This window comes from Microtus oregoni, unplaced genomic scaffold, assembly GCF_018167655.1.
Source record: "Microtus oregoni isolate MIOR12 unplaced genomic scaffold, Mior012 000025F_ref0000491, whole genome shotgun sequence".
Lineage (NCBI taxonomy): Eukaryota > Metazoa > Chordata > Mammalia > Rodentia > Cricetidae > Microtus > Microtus oregoni.
Window position 1 is genome coordinate 15,903,956 of NW_024543084.1, and position 21,532 is coordinate 15,925,487.

Here is a 21,532-nt window from a genome sequence, read left to right on the forward strand (position 1 = left end):
CCCCCTCCTGGTGCTTTCCTCAGGTGCAAATGCAATGGTCACGCCAGTGAGTGCGGCCCCGACGAGGCTGGTCAGCTGGTGTGCCACTGCCGGCACAACACCACGGGTGTGGACTGCGAGCGTTGTCTGCCCTTCTACCAGGACCGTCCGTGGGCCCGTGGCACCGCAGAAGACGCCAATGAGTGTCTACGTGAGTGTCCCTCGGGCACAGGCTAGTGATGCTCGCTGAGAAACAATCCCCCAAACCTCACAGCGGGGCCTGCTCCTGGGTGGGCCTGGCAGGCAGTGTGGAGTCCTGAGCTCTGAAGGAGAGTTAAGGGAGGCTGAGGGGAGCACCAATCCTCCCTCACAAGCCGTTCCACCAGGACAAGTCCACCCAGGGAGGCGCCTGTGGTCGGAGGGCAGGAAGGTCCCCAAACCAGACTTAACCCTTTGTTTTAACTGTTCCAACCTTGGCAGCTAATGAAATCCAGTCCCCCCACCCCACCCACAGGGCCCTGACCCGCCTACCCCAGCCTTTCCCACACTCCCCCACAGTCCCCAGAAGTCCTCTGATGTTCCAGCTGTGTGTGCTGTGGCTCTGCCTGCCTAACCTCAAAGAGACACTGGTAAAGGGAGAAGGGGCCCTGGAACCTTCTATAGGGACGGTGGGAAGGGAGGAGCCTTCCCAGGGGGGTGTACCGCTGTACCCCACTTTCCCTTGTTGGCCTCGTCTCTCCTCGCAGCCCTCTGTTCTGCCTCGGGCTTCATGGGTGCCGTGCCTGAAGCCAGACACAGAAGTCCACATATAGCCCCGTGGCTTGCCTCCTGGGCCTGGGCCGCAGTCTGCCTGGGGACCATGAGAAGAAATCAACTTTGTCCTCGGGACAGACAGCTTTTTCCTATCTGCAGTAGCTGCCCCAGGGGGCGAATGCAGTGCTAAGTTCCTCTTGGCTTGCTGGCCTGCCTCCCCCAGGGAAGCTGCACTGCTGACTCTCTGCTTGGCCCAAGCCCATGCCTGTTTCTATGGTAGGGATGTTACATGCCAGACAGCCCCCTGCTGTGTCTCATTTCTGTTCTCATAGTCACCAATCTGGATTTTCATGCCTGACCCTTCACTTCTGACTCCTAGCCCAGGCAACCTCTGAACCCCAAATTCTTTTTCTCTCACATCTCCCGAATTCATTCCTCCTGTCTCTGGGCAGCCCTGCTGCCTCTCCTCTGGATGCTGTCACTCTTCTCATCGCTGTCTCTAGCTTCTAGCCGCCACTACCTACAGAGAATGGCCTTCAAAGAGTGCCCTCCCCTCATTACACCTTGCCCCTCCCTGAATATCCGGGCTCCCAGCCTCCTGGCACCTCTCTTTCCCGGCTGCCTTGCCACATGCCAGTCACCTCACGGTATGCCCATCGGCTGCCTATCACATGGCCTGCTGTCCACAACCAGCCTCTTGACACACACACACACACACACACACACACATACACACCGAGCAGACACTGCTTCTCTGGTCCAGACCTTTTCCTCCTGGCCAGCATTGGCTTTCTGCTCCATTATCTCCCCTATCCCAGAAATTCTCCTCCCAGCCAGCACGGGCTTCCTGCTCCATCATCTCCCCTATCCCAGACCTTCTCCTCCTGGCCAGCATGGGCTTCCCGCTCCATCATCTCCCCTATCCCAGACCTTCTCCTCCTGGCCAGCACGGGCTTCCTGCTCCATCATCTCCCCATCCCAGACCTTCTCCTCCTGGCCAGCACAGGCTTCCTGCTTCATCATCTCCCCATCCCAACACGTTTCTGACTCCCTCCAGGAAGACCTCAGTTCGGATTATTTATTATAGGGACCACCTAGTTCTTACAGAGAATCCTGTTTGGGAATATCAGATGCCTGGGCTCAGTGGCCTTGGTCAAGCTGAGCCTGCCGGCCATCCTGGACTCTGGCCCTTGGTGTTAACCACTTCCTGTTGCTTTTACAAAATGCCTTACACAATAGGATCGGGAAGGAGAGGCTTGTTTAGGCTACAGACTGAAGGTGCCGTCCCCTCGTGATGGTGGCAGGATTGTGAGGCACTGTCACATCGCTTGTGCAGCCAGGAAGCAGAGACTGGTCACTATTGGTGACCAGCTTGCTTCCAAGCTCCTTTTCCGGTCCAGGACCCCAGGCCAGGGCATGGTGCTACCCATATTTAAGTTGGGTCTTGCCGTCTCAGCCTAATGTGAGAGGTTTGTGTCCTCTGTGATTCTTGGTCTTGTCAGGTTGGCAGGATTAATCAAGCACACCCTCTCTGAGATGCCTGCTCCAGAGAGCAGAGCCCCTCCCCCGCAGAGCCTGTCACTCATGCACACGACCTCCATCTTTCACAGCCTGCAACTGCAGTGGGCACTCCGAGGAGTGCACGTTTGACAGGGAGCTCTTCCGGAGCACTGGCCACGGTGGGCACTGCCATTACTGCCGTGACCACACATCTGGGCCACACTGTGAGCACTGTGAGAGGAACTATTACAGATGGGGCCCCAGGACACCATGCCAACCCTGTGACTGCCACCCAGCAGGTGAGTGGCCCCAGCATACCCTTTTCCCATCTCCCATCATCCTCCTGCCTCCACTGCCGTGTGTCCCTCCTCCCCAGGCTCCCTGAGTCTCCAGTGTGACGACTCGGGCACCTGCCCCTGCAAGCCCACAGTGACAGGTTGGAAGTGTGACCGTTGCCGGCCCGGGTTCTACTCCCTCAGCGAGGGCGGCTGCAGGTGAGGATGTAGGGACGGGTGGCCTGTGTTGACCATGCTGTGCGTTTGGGCTAAATCAGACACAGAAGGAAAGAATGCTAGCTGTCCCCACTCTCCACCTTTGTCTCACATGTTCTCATCCGTAGCTACCAGACCCCAGACTTTCGAGAACTAGAGCTGAAGACAGGGAAGAACTAACCTGCCGGGTGGGGGTGGGGGTGAATGGGGGTGGGGCGTGACCGGAGAGACCCAGAGGTGGAGAGGGACAGAGTCCCAGGTTGAACCTGAGAGTGAGTCCTGGTGAGTAAGGGACACAGAGACACTCCAAGCAGGGGAGTACAGCCAAGGCTGAGGCAAGTGTCAGGTGAGGCTCAGGTCTGGAAGAAGAGGGCCTGGTGCAGAGGGGGCCTTGGGGGCTGAGGGCTGTTGTGAGCAGGGAGCCAAGGCAGGTGGCTATGCCAGAGGATATCGGAGGCTTCGGCAGGAGTGGGGCTGGCTCAGCAGAGGGGGAGGAAGCAGGCAGTTTCCAGAGTCCAAGTCTGTGGTGACAGAAGACTGAGGAGGAGGGAGGGATGGAGGCTGGTCCTTGTGGCAGAGGGCCAGGTGGAAGCTGGGCAGGGAGCCAGGCATTATATACATATTTAGGGTGTGTGGTGCCTGGCCATAAGGAGGGAGACCAGCGAGGGACCAGCAATCTGCCACAGGCTGGATCTTAGGAGAGGGGCCAGACGCTCACGGTGGAATACTGCACACTCAGAAGGACTTTGTGGGTGTAGTCTTACAGAGCATAGGCTGGCCTCGAAACCACTACAGCCAGCAGTGGTCTCCTGTCAGAGTTAGAAATGGACAGCTTTATATGGTGCTAGGGAGTGAACTTGGCTTCCCGCTTTCGAGACAAGGACTCTAGAGTCCCCTAAAGCACTTTTAAATGGACTTGCCAGGGCTGAGGAGATGGCTCATTAGGTAAGGTGCTGCTGCGCATGCATGAGGGTGTGAGTTCAATCCCCAGCCCCCAGGTAAACCCAAAAAAACCAGGTATAACAGTGCACATCTGTAAGCCCAGTGCCAAAGGCTAGAAGGCCAGCAAAGTCAAGCGGATTACAGGAGGTGGCCAGCCAACCAGTCTTGCCAAACTGCTGAGCTCCAGGTTCAGTGAGAGACCCTGTCTCAAAAAAATAAGGTGGAGGCCAGGCGATGGTGGCGCACACCTTTAATCCCAGCACTCAGGAGGCAGAGGCAGGCGGATCTCTGTGAGTTCGAGGCCAGCCTGGTCTACAAGAGCTAGTTCCAGGACAGGCTTCAAAGCCACAGAGAAACCCTGTCTAGAAAAACCAAAAAGAAAAAATAAATAAATAAAATAAAAAAAAAATAAGGTGGAACGCAAGAAACCTAACTTCAGTCTATGACCTCCATACGTACATGCACACACTTCCATGCACACGTGTACACACACAGGAAAGAAAAAACAAAATAAATGAACTTGGCTCTAGTGAATAACGAACACTGTCCCCATACATTTGAAAGACAGGAGAAGTGTGTTGGGTAGACATGGTGCACAGAAATGTCCACTGAAGCCAGGACCAGATCTCAGTGGTGGAGTAAGTGCCTGCCCAGCACGCAAAAGGCTCTGGATTCCATTCCCAAAACAACAAAAAAACAAAAATTCTGGAACTGACTGACCCTAGCTGCTTCCCAGGTCTTGGTCTTGGGACCTTTGCTCATATTAGTCCCCTCCCCTAGAGCATTTCCTTTTGCCAGCCCCGCCTCCTTGGCCTGTGTCACCCACCGCTAGCCACTCTCCAGTCCTCAGCTAAGGCGCCCACTGCTCCCCATCCTGCTTCCTCCCACTCTGCAAGGCTAGACCAGATGCACCTTCCTAGTCCATCTCCTTCACAGCACATAGTAGGGGCCGCCTGTTGGTATGTTCTCACTGGATCCTGGGGTCCGTGAGAACGGAAACCTTGTCTTAGCAGACGATGAGTGGGTCCTGGGGTCCATGAGAACGGGAACCTTGTCTTAGCAGACGATGAGTGGGTCCTGGGGTCCATGAGAACAGGAACCTTGTCTTAGCAGACGATGAGTGGGTCCTGGGGTCCATGAGAACGGGAACCTTGTCTTAGCAGACGATGAGTGGGTCCTGGGGTCGATGACAACAGGAACCTTGTCTTAGCAGATGATGAGTGGGTCCTGGGGTCCGTGAGAACGGGAACCTTGTCTTAGCAGATGATGAGTGGTGGGTGGTTGAGTGAGTAAACGTATGGGTGGGTGAATGGAGATGAAGAGACGATGAGAAGAAGGATGGGTGGATGATGGAGGTGGGTGGACAGATGCAGGAGAGAATGATGGGTGGGAAGTTAAGGGATCAAAGGATGAGTAAACAGATGGATGGATGGATGGATGCACCAATGGAGGGCAAGTGGGTGGATGCCAAGAGCGTGGGTGATGGGTGGATGGATAGATGGACCAGTGGAGGGGTGAATAGATAGGTGGACAGTGGGCAGATAGTAAGTGATAACATGGATGGGTGGATGGATGGATGGATGGATGGGCGGGCAGGTGGGCAGGCGGGCAGACAGACAGGTAGATGGATGGATAGACAGATGGATGGATGGATGGATGGATAGATGGATGGGTGGATGGATGGGTGGGTGAATAGATGGATGGACGGAATGGGTGGACAGGTGGGTGGATGCACCAGTGGGAGGTGTGGGTAGTGGGTGGGGCATCATTGCATGGGTAAATGAGGCACTTCCTGGTAAAGAAGTAAGGATGACACCAAGCACAGTCTCTTGGACAGGCCTATCACTGTTTCCTCCTGAGCAGGGAAGGGCATGGAGAGTGTTGAGGATGGACAGTCCACTCTGGAGTTGTTCAATAGACTGTGTTTTCTCTGTTTCTTTGGCAGACCCTGTACCTGCAATGTTGCTGGAAGCTTGGGAACCTGTGACCCCCACAGTGGGAGCTGCCCCTGCAAAGAGAATGTCGAAGGCAGCCTGTGTGACAGGTGGGGTGCGATCTACAAAGAGCTACCGGAAGTGATTGCGGAGTCTCTAGGGAGGCACCCAAGCTGTGTTATAAGGGGAAAGGCAGGGCAGGGTCCTCAGGGACTTGGACAAGCCTGTCACCCCAGGTTCTTTCTGAAACCCCAAGGGCCTTCTACTCAGGAAGATAGCCAAAGGCCCCATGGGATACTCTGATCCAATGCCACTGAGGGTTTCTTAGCTTAGGAAATACATCATTGCTTCACGATCAGAATCCTGGAAACAAACTCTAAACACATAGGAAAAGCATCTAATCCAGACAGCAAATACCCGGTGTCATATTTCAGCTCTTTTGCCTCACATCCATGGTAGATGTCACAGCTGTGACTGTCCTCCCATCTCACACCAGTGGCAGACATCACTAATGGAGAGCTGTCACAGCCCTCCCATCTCATACCAGTGGCAGACATCACTAATGGAGAGCTGTGACAGCCCTCCCATCTCACACCAGCGGCAGACATCACTAATGGAGAGCTGTGATAGCCCTCCCATCTCACACCAGCGGCAGACATCACTAATGGAGAGCTGTGACAGCCCTCCCATCTCACACCAGCGGCAGACATCACTAATGGAGAGCTGTGACAGCCCTCCCATCTCACACCAATGCAGACATTATTACTGGAACGCAACAATCTTAACCTTAGATCCTTCTTAATGCCTTGCTCCGAGAAGCCCCTACAAACTGAGCTAAGACAAGAGTCATCCTGAAGTCTCAAAGCAGGAACTATTTGAATAACAAAATCAATAAAGATGCGATTGCATTATGAGCCTAAGAATGGGGCAGATATCTTTAATGCCACATGATTGGCTAAATAAACAGATGACAGTGGGCAAATCTTTCTTCAGAATTGTAGATGACAGAGAGGGTGGAGTGGGAATCAGCCTAGAAGTGGCACGCCCCAGTGACTGCCCTGCCAACAGCAGCAAAGAATCCTGGCCTTAATGGGAACAGGCATTTGCATAGCCTCGAGATTCAGCTCTGGGAATAGTTACTAATTACAATGGTGGCTTCAAGCCGGTTGCAAGCAAGTTCTTTGATGTTTTCCCTCCTGGAAGGTTTTTTTTTAATTGTTTTGTGGGGTTTTGTGTTTTGTTTTTGAGACAGGTTCTCACTGAGCAGCCCAGGCTGGCTCCACGCTATTAGAGATCAACCTGCCTCTGTCTGCCTCCTGGGTGCTGGGATTAATTGTTGTGCTTCTCTCCACCCTTAATTTTTTTCTTTTTTGAGACAGTGTCTCAGGAGTCCAGGCTAGCCTTGAACTTGCTGTGTAGCTGAAAATGACCTTGAACCCCTCCCGAGTGCTGGGGTTACTGGTGTGTACCCCACTTCTAAAGACTAAACTGCAGCCACTGTTTCCACAAAAAACCTGGTGGGCAGATGGTAGCCGGGAGATAATGACCGGAGGCTGAGACAGGAGGACCGTCAAGAGCACAAGGCCAGACCAGAGTATAAAATAAGACCCTATTTCAAAACCCAAGAGGGCTGGAAGGCCGGCTCCACAGTTAAGAACACTGGCTGTCTTTTCAGAGCACCTACATGGTTGCTCTGAGCCATCTGAAACTCCAGTTTCAGAGGATTCAACACCTTTTTCTGGACTCCACAGGCAGCAAAAATGCACATAGACACAGTACATGGACATGCCTGCAAACAAGACACTCATAAGACAGTTTCAATTAGAATTTTTTTTCTTTTTGTTTTTCGAGACAGGGTTTCTCTGTAGCTCTGGAGCCTGTCCTGGAACTAGCTCTTGTAAACCAAGCTGGCCTCAAACTCACAGAGATCTGCCTGCCTCTGCCTCCTGAGTGCTGGGATTAAAGGTGTGCGCCACCACCACCTGGTTAAAATTTCTTTTAAAAAACAAAACAAACAAGAACAACAAAACCCAAAGTCTGTTGGCCCCTTTAGTGCCAGGCCAGCCCCTCAGGAGGCAGAGGCAGGAGGATCCCTGTGAGTTAAGGGCCAGCCTAGTCTACCTAGCAGGTTCCAGGGCAAGCAGAGCTGCCTAGTGAGACCCTGTCTCAAGCAAATGAACAAACACCCCACAGAAACGAAAGTGTCAAGATCACAGGCGAGGAAGAGGAGATGTTAGCAAATCAGAGGCGACAAGGGCATGGCTAAATGCAGTGTCAGTTCCTGGATCAGGGGAGTGTTAGTGAGAAAGGAAAGAAACCCTGACACAGCCTGGAGTTAACGTCGGGTGATGCTGATCTCTTGGCTTCGAGGTTGTGTATCAGCAGCAGATACACTGGCCCAGCAGGCACGGGACTGTCTGTCCTGTCTTTGTAATTCTTGTGACTCTAAAAGGATAATAAAAATTGAAATGTTCTTTTAAATTTCCCCAGGATTCCGAACAGTCTGGTTGGATCTCAGTCCTATCGCATCCTGGCTCAGAGATGTGACCCCGCCTCTCTTACAGATGCCGCCCTGGAACGTTTAGCCTGCAGCCCCACAACCCGGCAGGCTGCAGCAGCTGCTTCTGCTATGGCCACTCCAGGGTGTGTGCCCCCGCTGCCGGTTTCCAGGCACACCACATCCTCTCAGACTTCCGCCATGGTGAGCAGTGCACAGAAGCCGCCTTGGGGAGGAGGGGGTGTTCCTCCCCTGGCAGGGGTTTTCCCTTTGGAAGCTAGGATAGGGACAGCCCTTCCACCAAGGATCCTATGCCCTAAGCCACAGAGCCTAGGCTGGTAGTGTGAAAGGTGTCTTCCAGGACCTGCCTGCTGCCCCTCAGCTCCTTCCCCAACCTCCGCTTTTCCAGCCTCCAGGGCTCTATCCTCAGGGTGGTACCGGAAAACGGGGTGTGTCCGCAGGGACCCTGAGTCCTGTGGACAGCCTCCATTCACCCCCAGGAAAGTTGGTCTCCCTTAGTATATCTGAGTTCCAGCTTAGAGTCTTGGCCTCCAGGTATTAAGCACCTGCTGTATGCCAGGCCCTGCTGAGCTCCACGGTCCAGGAAATCTCAGGATTGCTGTAGGCAGGTGTTCTCATTCCCATGTTACAGACTAGATCCAGGCCTGCCTGAGATTGGTTCTGGCAGCCATGGTTGTGTGTTTGGAGCAAGGGGGATGGAACTCCAAGACCTGTAATCCATCAGAGCTAGTGTGCCCAGCCATGCTCCTCAGACCATTCCCGGACTCCTGAAAGTACAATCTGGAGACTGGTCTTTGGGCCTCCAGAAAAGGGGCAGTGCGCCCTCTGCTGGACACCACACAGAAAGCAGGACAGCTCGTGGCAATGGCTGGCCAGAACCTAGCATAGTGCATAGTCTCTATAGTCTCATAGGGCTTGTCTTCAGAACCCTAAGATAGCATGATAGGACTTGGGATGTGGTTGAGTTGGCAGAGTTCTTGCTGAGACTGTGCAAAGTTCTTCCAGGATGTGGAATCTCTGTCCTCCCTCGGGCCCAGCCCAGTCTTCAGAGAGTGGTCTGTCCCCACCATTCCTCTCTGAGACAGGGTCTCATCTAACCCAGACTGACTTCCAACCCCCTCCCACTTTAGAGCCCTGCAGGACTTGTCACTGGAGACCAGCCTTTGGGGTCTCGCGGTTGGGGCAAATAGTCTGTCTTTGGTGTTTAGGAGCTGACGGTTGGCAGGCCAGAAGTACGGGCTCATCAGAGCGTCCTCTGCAATGGAACCGGAATGGGATCCTCCTGCAAGGAGAGGAGGGACTCTCAGCACCAGGTAGGTAGCGGTCCCTACTGATCTCACCACCCAGGTTTCTGCCAGCTGCTCATAATACAGTACCTAAAAGACAGGTTAACTTCAGCTCGGTTCCTGTACGACTTGAGGTAGCCTTCCTGTAGACAGAATCCTGAGGTGGCCCACGACACCTTGTTCCTATGACGTCCCCTACCCAGATCAACCAAGGGGACCCCACCCCAGCCACTTCGCCTCATCCCAGTCATCTCCCAGAGACCACTGTCCAGACAGTGTGGCCTGACTAAATTTTCACTTCTAAACAGCTTACGAGAGGGGTTCAATTTCAGCGTGTGTTTAGGGGTACCTGCCACAACAGGGGCTGCCAAGTGACCATGGTCTTCATGGCTGAGAACACACACATTTATTCTCTCGGTGTTACAGGCTGTGTTCCTTCAGGCCGCCCTAGAGCAGAGACCATGTCTCCCCTGCAGCATTTACACCCTCCCCGACATTCAAACCAGCGGCTTACATTCACAGCTGACCGCCCTCCAGGGGATAATCCTACAGACCTCCCCTATTTCACAGCCAGAGGACTAACACCCCCCAACTCTGTTTACAGCCTTAATCCTTTTTGCCTGGCCAAATCCCCTCTGTGCAGACCCATGTCTCAAGGTTTAGGGTTGGGGACACCTTTGGGTACTGTGATTCTTCAATCAGACCACAGCATATGTGAGCTCACCGAAATACTGTGTGTGTGTGTGTGTGTGTGTGTGTCTGTGTGTGTGGGGGGGTGTGTGTGTGTGTGTGAGAGAGAGAGAGTGCATGTGTGTGTGCACGGTGTGTGTGTGTGCATGTGTGTGTGTGTGTGTGCATGCGTGTGTGTGTGCATGCGTGTGTGTGTGGGCGTGTGATGCATGTGAGTGGGCACAGTTGTGTGTACAGGTACAAGTGCATGAGAAGACCAGAAGTTGATGTCAGGCACCATCCTCCACCCCTCTTCACCTTGTCCCCTGAGGCAGGTGTCTCAATCAAGCCCAGAGCTCGCTGATATGACTAATCTCAGGCCGGCCAGCTTTGTTCTGGAGATGTCCTATCTCCACTCTCTAAGGCTGGAATTACAATGGCCACCATATTCACGCGACAGTTACATGGGTTCTGGGAATCCAGACTCTGGTCCTCTCACTTTTGTGTCTGCGCTGTCTCCAAGCACTGACCTCGGATTTTTCCACCCACCACGGCACACACAGTTTGGATGGTTATCGTTGCGGTCGATATAGACACTAGAATCAAGCATGTGGCGCTATCAAAGCCTTTCCTTCTTGCCTTTAGAGAAGTTCCTGGGAGACCAGAGACTCAGCTATGGACAGCCAGTCATACTGACCCTCCAAGTACCGCCTGGGGGCTCCCCACCCGCTGTGCATCTGAGACTGGAGGGGGCAGGCTTGGCTTTGGCTCTGAGGCCCTCCAGTCCACCCAGGCTTCAGGACTCCAGGCAGCCAGGACAGGTTCAGCTCCGGTTCCTGTAAGTGTCTCCCTGTCCTGAGACATGGGAGTGGCATGGGTAGGCAGGGTGATCTCCGAGGGCTAGGCACACTGGAGGCTCCTGAGAATCCCAGGCTCTTGGCACCAACTGTCCCTACATCAGGCTGTCCCACTGACTTCCTGCCCCTTCCAGCCTGCAGGAGACCTCTGAGGAGGCAGACATCCCTCTGCCTGCCTTCCACTTCCAGCGGCTGCTTGCCAATCTGACTGCCCTGAGCATCTGGACCAGGGGCCAAGACCTGGGCCATTCTGGTCAGTATGATGGCAATTCACCCCTAAGAACTCAGGTCCTGGCCCTGCATTGCTTGTGGAGGTTCTCACAGCATGGACTGTGAGACTGAGAAATCAGGACACTTACACAGGCAAAAGTGTGTCTGAGGATAGAGGCGGTTGCTGGACTGTGGGGAACCGGGAGGCCTGGGGGTGGACGGTCCCTGACAGAATCCAGCGCCGCCCCAACCTGCCACAGCATCTTTTTGTGGGCACTGCCCCCCCCTGCTGGAAAATAATGGCATTGCAGCTTGGCCACACCATAGGCTAATAGGGAGACTTAGCTCACCCAACTGCTTTTAAGACAGGGTCTCACTGGTCTTGAACTCTTCATCTTCCTCCCTCTGACTCCCAAGTGCCAGGATTGCAGGAGTCTCACTATGGAGCCCTGTCTGGTCTGGAACTTGTTAAGTAGATCAAGTCAGCTTTGAAACTCAGAGGATTAAAGTTACCACCATGCCCGACAATATTTATTGACTTGTATATATGTATATTTATGGGCACACATTCATGTGTGTGCCACACGCGTGAGGGGCGGAGGACAGCTTGTGGGGTCCTGCGAATTGAACATGCGTCCTCAGGTTTAGTAACTTGGGTTCTTAACTTGCTGAGCCATTTTGCTGGCCCCAAGCATATACATCTTGCAGTCTGGGCTCTCTCTGCCCCACCCAACTGGGTTAATCAAGATCTAGCAATGCTAGCCTTACGCATTCTAGCACTGGGCACTGGGTCTAAACTCATCTGCTCCCGTTGCTCTTGACTCTTTTGCCTGTCGTTTTTAAAGCTACACTTAAAACCTGGCGTAGTCGCCATGCCTGCGATCCCAGCCCTTTAAAGGGTCGGGCAAGAGACTAGCAGTCTGAAGATGGCTGCACCGCAAGACCATGTCTCAAAAAGCAAACGAAAATCACCGCTGACTCACAGGCCGCTTCGTATGCGTGGGCCTGTCTCACAGGTGCCAGGGAGACGTGCATGGAGGCCTCCCCTTCTCTTCCCATTCTATAGGAGCAGTGGCCCTCTGTGAAGTCCAGCTCACCTCGGCCCGGGCCCAGCGAGGGCTTGCTCCAGCAGCCTCTTGGGTGGAGTCTTGCTTGTGTCCCCAGGGATACACAGGCCAGTTCTGTGAATTCTGTGCCCTGGGATACAAAAGAGAGATACCTCGTGGGGGTCCCTACACCAGCTGCATCCCCTGCACCTGCAACCAGCATGGCACCTGTGATCCCAGCACAGGTGAGTCCCGGGATCCCATCCCAATGCCCCCTTGGCTCTATGTCCAGCACAGTGTGATGAGGCCTGGCCATCACAGGTGGCTCTCGGGGACATAGGCTCTGGTCTGTCCTTGCCGTGCTACCTGGGCTTCTCCAGAGCGGAACACCAGAGACTTCGACCATCTGCAGAGGCCTGCAGGTGTCTGTCTACAGCCCGTGGGCAGGCCTGGGAGCGGCTCCTCGAGGCCTTACTACTTGGCAGGTTCTGAGGAAAGGCAGAGGGATTATCAGCACAGATCATGCAGGTGACAGCAACTCTTGGGTGTCAACCCTGAGCCACAAACCTACCATCCTCTTCGTTTTGACTGTGGCCTTGGGAAAGTCACTCCCTGGACACCCCATCCGTACAGTTCAGATGGTAATAGTGTGCACAGCCCAGGCTGTGCAGACAAGGCCACGTGAAGGTCAGTGAGTCGGGAATTGCCCAGACTTCAAAAAACAGCCCTGCTTTTCACCAAAGCTCAGGGGTAGCTGACCAGGTGACCTGAGGAGTCTTTTCCTGGGTGAGGCAGATATGGGAAGCCATTCCCTCCCTCCCTGGGGTCGGCACTACATCTTTGACTCCTGCAGACATCGGAGTGGTACATTCTCCATTACTGTCCCATTCTCCAAGACAGGGACCTCATGACTGGTAGGTAGGTGATAGAGACACACCTCCCACCAACCCCAGGGTGAGAGTGTCATTCAGTAGAGCTATTTCCCACACCTGGAGATGAGCAGAAGCCTCACCGGGGGTCATGTGACCACGGGCTGTTAGGGCACAGACACAGGCTTCTCCACCTCTGTACCACAGGCCTTTCACCCTGCTGTCTCCACGGAGCAGATGGGGTCTCTGTCACTCTTGATACACAGAGCACATCTACCCATCCTGCGCCTGGCAGACATCACCAATCGAGCCTAGATGAGGCCTCATAATCCTTTCCCACTCAATGCTCCCTGCAGTTGCTATTGAGGAAACAGAATCTTCTCATGAGATAGAACTGGAACTAATTTTTCACCCCCACTGAGCCCTTGATGCCGCCACAACTTTCCATTCCGTATAAGCAAGTCTTCATCTGTAAAATAGGTCAGAGAAATAAGCCTGAGGGTGTAGGGCTGAGGCAGGAGCCCTCCCCTGAGCTGCTTATCCAGGGAATGAAGATCCCTTTCTTTTTCCTTCCAAACCTGGCCAGACACTGCTGGTTACCTCCTGTAGGGGGCAGTCTTGCCTTTCTTTCTGTCCCCATGGCCAGTTGTCCCCTCTAAGATCCCAGGCACTGAGCAGACACTAGGGGCTGCTGGACTGGAGAAGGGGTCTGTGATGTCCCGTCCAGGCACCAGCAGGCAGAACAGATTTGTCGTACTGCACAGAGTGAGCCCCGCGAGGCTCCTTAGGTGGGTCCTTCAGGAAGAAGAGGACACAAGAGCAGAGATGATGTCCCTTCCACTGCACAGAGATACAAACAGGTAGTGGAAAAGTACCCAAGTTTCCTTCCTGTCTCTAGCACTCCGTCCTTGTCTCCTACAGACATACCTGATGTGTGGCCTTTCCATCCTCTAAGAGACAGGCATCTGAGGTGCAGGGTGGCCACATGGCCAATAGGTGGCAGAGCTGCATCCCCTACTCACCAAGGGATGGGTTAGATGGTTTTCCCAGATCACGCAGGCATGGTGGACATGGCAATCTGGTTCACCTGGACCCTTCATCTCCATACCCTGCTGCCTCCGGTTCTTACTAGTCTTCCAGGATGTGCCCCATGGCTCCTCCACCAGGATACTCACTGTTGTCCAGGCCAGTGACTCTCAACATGTAGGTCACAACCCCTTTGGCAAACCTCTATCTCAAAAAAAATTTACATTACGATTCATAACAGTAACAAAATTACAGTTATGAAGAAGCAACAAAAACAATCTATGGCTGGGGTCAGTACAATGAGAGCAACTGTATCAAAGGGCTGCTGCATTAGGAAGGTTGAGAACCACTGCTCTGGGGAATTCTGGGCCAAGGTGATGGACAGGTATTTGTCTTGCTCTGTAGGGATCTGCCTGTGTGGCCACCATACCGAGGGTCCTTCCTGTGAGCGCTGCATGCCAGGTTTCTACGGCAACGCCTTCTCGGGCCATGCTGATGACTGCCAGCCCTGTCCGTGCCCCGGCCGATCAGCCTGCACAGCCATCCCAGAGAGTGGGGAGGTGGTGTGCACACACTGCCCCCCTGGCCAGAGAGGTGAGTGGCCTGTGTCTATTCCCCAGGGAGATCGAACTCGATGCTCCAATCCTGCCCCAGCTCTAGCTGAGCAGTCTGGGTTTGGGTGTCATGGGGGGAAAGAGCCTGACCTTAGGTGTGGCAAGCATGACTACGAAGAACAGTGCAGACCTACCTGGGCCTTGGCCATACAGAACTGACCCTTGAAAGACCCTTATATGGGCCTTAGAGCCTGACTCATGGCTTAGGATGAAGCCAGGGGACCCGGGATCCTCACTGGGAAGATGGGAAACCTCAAGGCAAACCTCTCATATGTCAAAGGAAAGCTCAGCTCATAAAGTGCTTGCTGAACAAGCCAGGTGGCCCTACTCAGACTCAGAACCCATGTAGAAAAAGGCCGAGAGCTGTGGCACATGTCTATACTCTCAGCACTGGGGAAGCAGAGGCAGGTAATCTCTGTGAGTTCAAGGCCAGTCTGGTCCTCAGAGCGAGTTCCAGGATAGGCTCCAAAGCTACACAGAGAAACCCTGTCTCAAAAAAAGGAAAAAAGAAACATTGATTGAGGGTGATCCCCAACATCTACCTCTGGTCTTCATGCACACACACATATGTATACACACACAAACATACAGGGGAATGCACACACACACGGACAAGTGTACATGCACACAGGCACATGTATACATACACGCAGGCACCTGTTCACACACACATACTTGCAGACACGTGTACACACACACATGAATTTTCAGCGTTAGTTTTTAGGAAATTCTATGGGTAACATAAGGGAAACAGAGCCTTCCCACACCTTCCCATGCTCCTGCACCCCCAGCTCCCTGCCGCAGAGCTGATGCTATTCCCAGAGGTGCATTTAATGGCACTTGAAATGTCTACAAGCCCCACAAAGTCACCCACTTAAAATGGACAATTAAATGGCTATTGGTATATTACATCATTAATTTTTTATCATACTAAAACCTATATCATAAAACTGTCCTCCTTGGCCATCATTTTAAGCACGTGATTCATTGGCCTCAGGGGCCCTGGCATCCCCTGCCACTGTGCAGTCCTGTGAGCTCTGTGCCCGCTGAACTGTTGTTTGATGGTCTCTGTCTCCCTTCCTCCCCACTATTTGACTATGTCTCTGAATTTGACTCTTTGGGGTCTTGTCTAAGCAGAAGCGTGCGTTGTCCTTCTGTGTCACTTGGCATCTGGCTTTGTGTGGGACTGGTGTCTGCCTGAGTGGCCTTGTGGAGTGTTCTGCTCGCTGAAACTTCTTCTGAAAGCAGCTTCCTGTCCTGCAGTCGCCCCAAGGTTGACTGGATAGATTCTCAGGGAACACAGAGCCTGGTGTGTGTGGGAGAGTCGCACAGTTGGATTCTATACCCCACGGGCATCACGCTTGCCCTGCGTCTCTACCCATGAAACCCACGTTTGACCCCGTGTGGTTCCCAGAGCCTTCAGAAGTGAATGAAGCTCTACAGTGAGAGCAAGAGGCTTGCATGGTGGGTGGGACACCCCTGAGAGGGCACATCAGGGAGCATCTGCTGCCGCCAGAAGGAACCATCCTGGCAGTGCCTAGGGTGACTTACAGATCAGGGACTTCTGCCAGCCTCCAATTCTGCATCACCTCCCGGGGCCTTCCTTAGGAGAAAGTAGCATGCAGCTTGTCTGGTCATCTGAACTGAGCCTGACCGACATCCTCGTGACGCTGCGGAAGCTGTTGGTGAGGAGGAAGGATAAAGTGGACGCATTGGTACCTGCTGTTTCTGAGCGCTTAGCGTCGAGTGCTTTGCACAGATAACGGTGTCGAGCCTCGCAGCAGGGCTTTGGGGTGTCTAGAGAGTTGTCCTCACTAGAGGCAAGGAGCACCTTGGCTTGCCCGGGGGCCACACAAGGGGGTGGTGCTCTAGGACCTGGCTGCAGGCCATCTTGACTCATAGACCCTGCTCACCTTCCCAGAAAAACGACAGATTTACTGCACCCTGTGAGCCAGAGCTCCAAACCTGCCCCTTCCACACACAGGACGTCGCTGTGAGAGCTGTGAAGATGGCTATTTTGGGGATCCTCTGGGATTCTCTGGAGCCTCCCAGCCCTGCCGCCAGTGCCAGTGCAGTGGGAATGTGGATCTCAATGCTGTTGGCAACTGTGATCCTCGTTCCGGCCACTGTTTGCGCTGCTTGTACAACACCACAGGCGCCCACTGCGAGCACTGTCAGGATGGTTTCTACGGGAGCGCCTTGGCCACCAGGCCTGAGGACAAGTGTGCACGTGAGTATCCACTTCCCAGACCCGTGGGGTAAGGCACGTGAGCCACTGTCCTCAGCCCTCGTTCAGGACACACACAGGATGCTGAGAGAGCTACCTTCTCTGTTCTCTAGAACATCAGGGTTTGTTCTTTCCCCAAGGCCTCTTCAGTGCTGGCGCCTCATAACCTCTGATCCTACAGTGTCTCCCTCCACCCCATTCTGCTCATTCAGCACCATCTCGCATCCGCCCTTAGCACATAAGGCTGATGCAGGGATGGGGAGGCCATGCCTCATCTCATGTGCCCCCCTCTCCCTGCCTGGGTTGCCCTCTGCCTCATGCGTGTCAGAGGGTCACAGCCTGCATTTGAATCGGGCTCCTGGAAGTCCTGCATCGGAGCAGCTCAGCTTTCCCCCATCCGTGTCCTCAGAGCCCTTTCCCATGGCGCAGGCCACACCTCACTGTGGCAGTAGGGGTCCCTCTAGGAAACCTCATTCTGGAAGGAAGCCGCACTATGGTTCCCGGGAGAGCAGAAGTGAGTGGCTCCAGATGGGGCTGCCAGGCTCTGCCTGTGTTCAGCAACCACATTGCTGGCCCTCTCTTCCAGCCTGCAGGCTTGAGACGGACTTGGGGAAGGGTGGTCTACACCCCTACTCTTCTGGGCTGACTCACCAAGGACCTGGCAAATAGGCTGAGACCCAAGCTTATCCCTCAAGCCTTTTCCAGGAGGATCTCGGGAACCTGGCCTGTGTGACCGTCATTTCTGGAGCTCCCTTGGCTTCTTGGCTTCTGCCTGTACCCCTAAAGTTTAAGCAAATGATTCCAACATCCTTTTTTGAAACCTAGCCTGCAGCTGTGACCTGAGGGGCTCAGTCAGTGAGAAGATAACCTGCAATCCAGTGACCGGCCAGTGTGCCTGCCTGCCTCACGTTACGGGGAGGGACTGCAGCCGCTGCAGCCCTGGCTTCTACAATCTCAAGTCTGGAAGGGGCTGCCAGAGGTAGGGGTGAAACTGTGAGTGCCCTGGGAGGGGTTGCCAGAGGTAGGGGTGAGGCTGTAAGTGCTCTGGGAGGGGCTGTCAGGGGGTAGGAGTGAGGCTGTGAGTGCCTTGGGAGGAGCTGTCAGGGGTAGGGGCGAGGCTGTGAGTGCCCTGGGAGGGGCTCTCAGAGGTAGGGGTGAGGCTGTGAGCGCCTTGGGAGGAGCTGTCAGGGGTAGGGATGAAGCTGTGAGTGCCCTGGGAGGGGTTCTCAGAGGTAGGGATGGGGCTGAGTTCCTTGGGTGTTTTGGCTCAGGGAAGAGGGCACCATGGAGCCTCAGGGAAGAGCCTGGTCTGGAGTGTGTTGTCCCAGGTTCTTTTCCACATCCACAGAGCCCTCCACCAAAGGGCATAAAAGCTCAGTCTCTGGGTATCAGATTCCTGGCTCTGCCAGCCCTGGAGGCAGGTCAAGAACAGCCCAAGGGCTGGGCAGGTGGGCAGATGGCTGGTTTGGTCTGATTCTCTGTCTCAGTGACACAGATCACTGGGGGTGGCCTTTTGACCACAGCTCCTGGGACAATGTGTCAGCCTCAAAGGAAGACTCTGGGGAGGCTGAAGAAGTGATGACTGTCCTTGTGTGGCTCCTTGGTGCCCTTAGTGTGGATTTCACAGTGACTTTCCAGACCTGTGCCAGTGTCCTATGTGACTTGTGCTCCCGTGGACACAGCCAACCATCAGAGGCTGGGTTAAGGGGTGGCAGCATCAATCTTCATACTTGCTTCTTGTTGCAGCTGTAACTGCCACCCGCTCGGCTCCTTGGAAAACAAGTGTCACCCCAAGACTGGCCAGTGCCCCTGCCGCCCCGGCGTCACAGGCCAGTCCTGTGACAGATGCCAGCTGGGTTTCTTTGGCTTCTCCATCAAGGGCTGCCGAGGTGAGCAAGCCGCATCCCGCTGGGCCATGGAAGGGAGGGCTGAGGTCTCCTGCTGGTAATGACCACAAGAAGCAGGAATGGTGGGGGAGATGATGGGTAGCCGCTGGCTGGTTGCTTGAGCCTGGCCGTAAGAACATGGAGCGTACGAGTGCTAGGAAGTCGGTATTGTAGGTCACATCTGTGACCACCGAACTCTTGTGTGTCATCAGGCACCATGTCACATGTGAGCCACTGTTTCCTCACTGCACAGCTAGTACTTTGGCAGTTCTGGGGCAATAAGTAAGCCTTAAGGCTAGGTTGCCGGCTTTGGCCTTCTAATCTTCTAGTCAGTCTGGCATGGAGCCCTGGAGTCTGCATTTGAGGACACACAGGGGTTGTGGGAATTTCCAGGTGGGGTTTGAGGATTCGGGGTCGGAGGTGGGAGATGAGTCCGAGCGCCTCATCGGGTCCCCAGAGCTGGCTTCTGTCCCCCAGACTGTAGGTGTTCTCCGCTGGGCGCTGCTTCACCTCAGTGCCACGAGAACAGCACGTGTGTGTGCAGGCCCGGCTTCGTGGGCTACAAGTGTGAGCGCTGCCAGGACAATTTCTTCCTCGTGGATGGTGACACAGGGTGCCAGGAGTGTCCCACCTGCTACGGTCTGGTGAAGGAGGAGGTGAATTGCTATGCCTAGATGCCCCCTCTTTCAGGATCATTTCACACCTCTAGGGAGCACCAACTCCATGCTGTGGACCAGAAGCTGCCTGCTCATTCACAGACCTTGAACCTTTTATTCCCACTGGCCACCTTCTCCTGAGTTCCCCCAGCCTCCTCATTCCAATTCTTCTGACCTTCACCTGGTCCTCCTGTCCTGGAAGAGCCAGAGGTGGCTCTTGTCACCTCCCTTCCTAGCCTCCCAGGGCCAAGGTCTCATACCTGTATAGCTCAGTAGGGGTAAGATGACAGGGCACCCCAGGAGCAACACAGACAGCATTTCAAGCAGGGAAGTGTGTGAAACTGAAGTCAGGAGTTGGAGCCTGAGAGATCCCAGGCAGAGGGCATCGTTATACGTGTTCATGTTCTACTCCAGAATAGCTAGTTCCAGTCTTCTAATCTCCTGGGCCCGGTGGGGCTCTGAAAAGGTGCGGTGCTGCGGGAGAAAGCAGCGTGTCCTGAGCTCTAGCTATGAGCGCAGAGAGAAAGCAGGCCAGGCCTGTAAGCAAAGCCATTTCCAGTTCTGCAGGACAGCGTGCATTCTGCACCACTGGGTAAATCAAGCTACCACATGGCTTCCTGCTGCCTGCAACAGTTTTTCTTCCAGATGAGGTCACAATCCATTTGTCATTGAGAAAGGCATAGAGGCTGGGTGGTGGTGGCGCATGCCTTTAATCCCAGCACTCAGGAGGCAAGAGACAGGCAGATTTCTGTGAGTCTGATGCCAGCCTGATTTACAAAACGAGTTCCAGGAGAGCTGTTATACAGAGAAATCCTGCCTTGAAAAATGAAATCCCAAACCAAAACAACCAAAAATACAAAACAAACAAACAAACAAAATATAGCAAAGAGGGTGGTATCTAAATAGAAACAACTTCCAATGTTGACCTCTGACCTCCAACGCATGCACCTCCCCAGGCAAACATATATGTGCAAGTACAAGCACATATACACGCAGGCACTTACACACCAACCTTCACGAGGCTCCTTTTCTTGCCTTCTGTCCCTTCCTCAGCAGCACAGGGGTGTGGCTGTCAGGGTGGCATCAGGAGCTAGGCTGAGAAGGGAAGTAGCTGGTGAGCTGGGCAGACAAGGCAGGCCCTAGGGGCTAGTGAGTCCTTAGCTCTGAGACGCAGGCAGGATTGGAAGGGGAGAAACCATGGAAGAGGTGGACTAGGCAGAGGCCAGGGACAACTCCCAGCACCGAGAGATCCCAGCCTTGCACAGTTTTTCTTCCCATTTGTCCTGGCAGGCAGCCAAGCTGAAGGCCAGGCTGATGCTGATGGAGGGGTGGCTGCAAGGGTCTGACTGTGGCAGCCCCTGGGGACCACTAGACGTTCTTCAGGGAGAAGCGCCTCGAGGGGATGTCTACCAAGGTCACCACCTACTTCAAGGTACAGGGGAAGGGGAGAATGGGAGGTGAGGGTGCTGGTGGAACCCCGGGCTGGCTTGACATTTTGGGAGCTCTTAGGATAGTCATGACACCCCATAGGCCTATCCTCCCATGTCCCTAGCACATCCTGTGATGATATTGACATGTGTCTCAGTCCCCTGCCTCATGGGTCTGGGTCCCCTGCCTCCTGCCCTGCACTGATTGTAAACTCTGGGCAAACCCTGGGCTGGGTTCATTCATTTTAACCATTTAACCGCACCCTCGCCTGGGGCGCTGTTCCAGGTGCTGAACCGGTAGAGTCCTCCGGGGTTTTGGCTTTTGGCCTGTTTGCTCACTGCCATGTCTCCAGGCTGTGTTTGGCAAGTGGCAAAAATGATTAGCAACTAAGAAAAGCAGACCTGTCATTAAACCAGGTGGAATGTGGCCTTGGGGCACAGGAAACTTCCAAATGTTGAGACTGGGTTGGTCCCTTTGTACGGCTGTGTTTGCAAATAGCTGTGCTTCAGCCTCTGGCTGAAGGTGAGGCAAGTCTTGTGCAGCTGTCAAGCAAGGGAGCAGTCAGTCTGTGCCGTGTGAACCTCAGTGAAGAGTCACAGCCCTGAATTGAGTTGGGGGTCCACTGCCAGCCCAGATTCTGG

At 54.2% G+C, this 21,532-nt stretch overlaps 1 protein-coding gene across 2 annotated transcripts in view; it reads left to right on the top strand.

Annotated features, from left to right (window-relative positions):
- The window catches only part of Lamc3 (laminin subunit gamma 3), a 59,021-nt gene that overhangs the window by 15,970 nt on the left and 21,519 nt on the right, over nt 1–21,532 (top strand). For both annotated transcript variants that reach the window (XM_041675285.1, XM_041675286.1), the window contains exons 4-18: nt 24–190; nt 2,343–2,531; nt 2,609–2,726; nt 5,611–5,709; nt 8,164–8,300; nt 9,326–9,430; nt 10,718–10,910; nt 11,064–11,182; nt 12,206–12,430; nt 14,486–14,674; nt 16,679–16,924; nt 17,747–17,900; nt 18,668–18,810; nt 19,285–19,463; nt 20,754–20,895. In XM_041675285.1, coding sequence (XP_041531219.1) covers nt 24–190; nt 2,343–2,531; nt 2,609–2,726; nt 5,611–5,709; nt 8,164–8,300; nt 9,326–9,430; nt 10,718–10,910; nt 11,064–11,182; nt 12,206–12,430; nt 14,486–14,674; nt 16,679–16,924; nt 17,747–17,900; nt 18,668–18,810; nt 19,285–19,463; nt 20,754–20,895 — 2,405 coding nt within the window. The remainder of the gene's footprint in view (nt 1–23; nt 191–2,342; nt 2,532–2,608; nt 2,727–5,610; nt 5,710–8,163; nt 8,301–9,325; nt 9,431–10,717; nt 10,911–11,063; nt 11,183–12,205; nt 12,431–14,485; nt 14,675–16,678; nt 16,925–17,746; nt 17,901–18,667; nt 18,811–19,284; nt 19,464–20,753; nt 20,896–21,532) is intronic.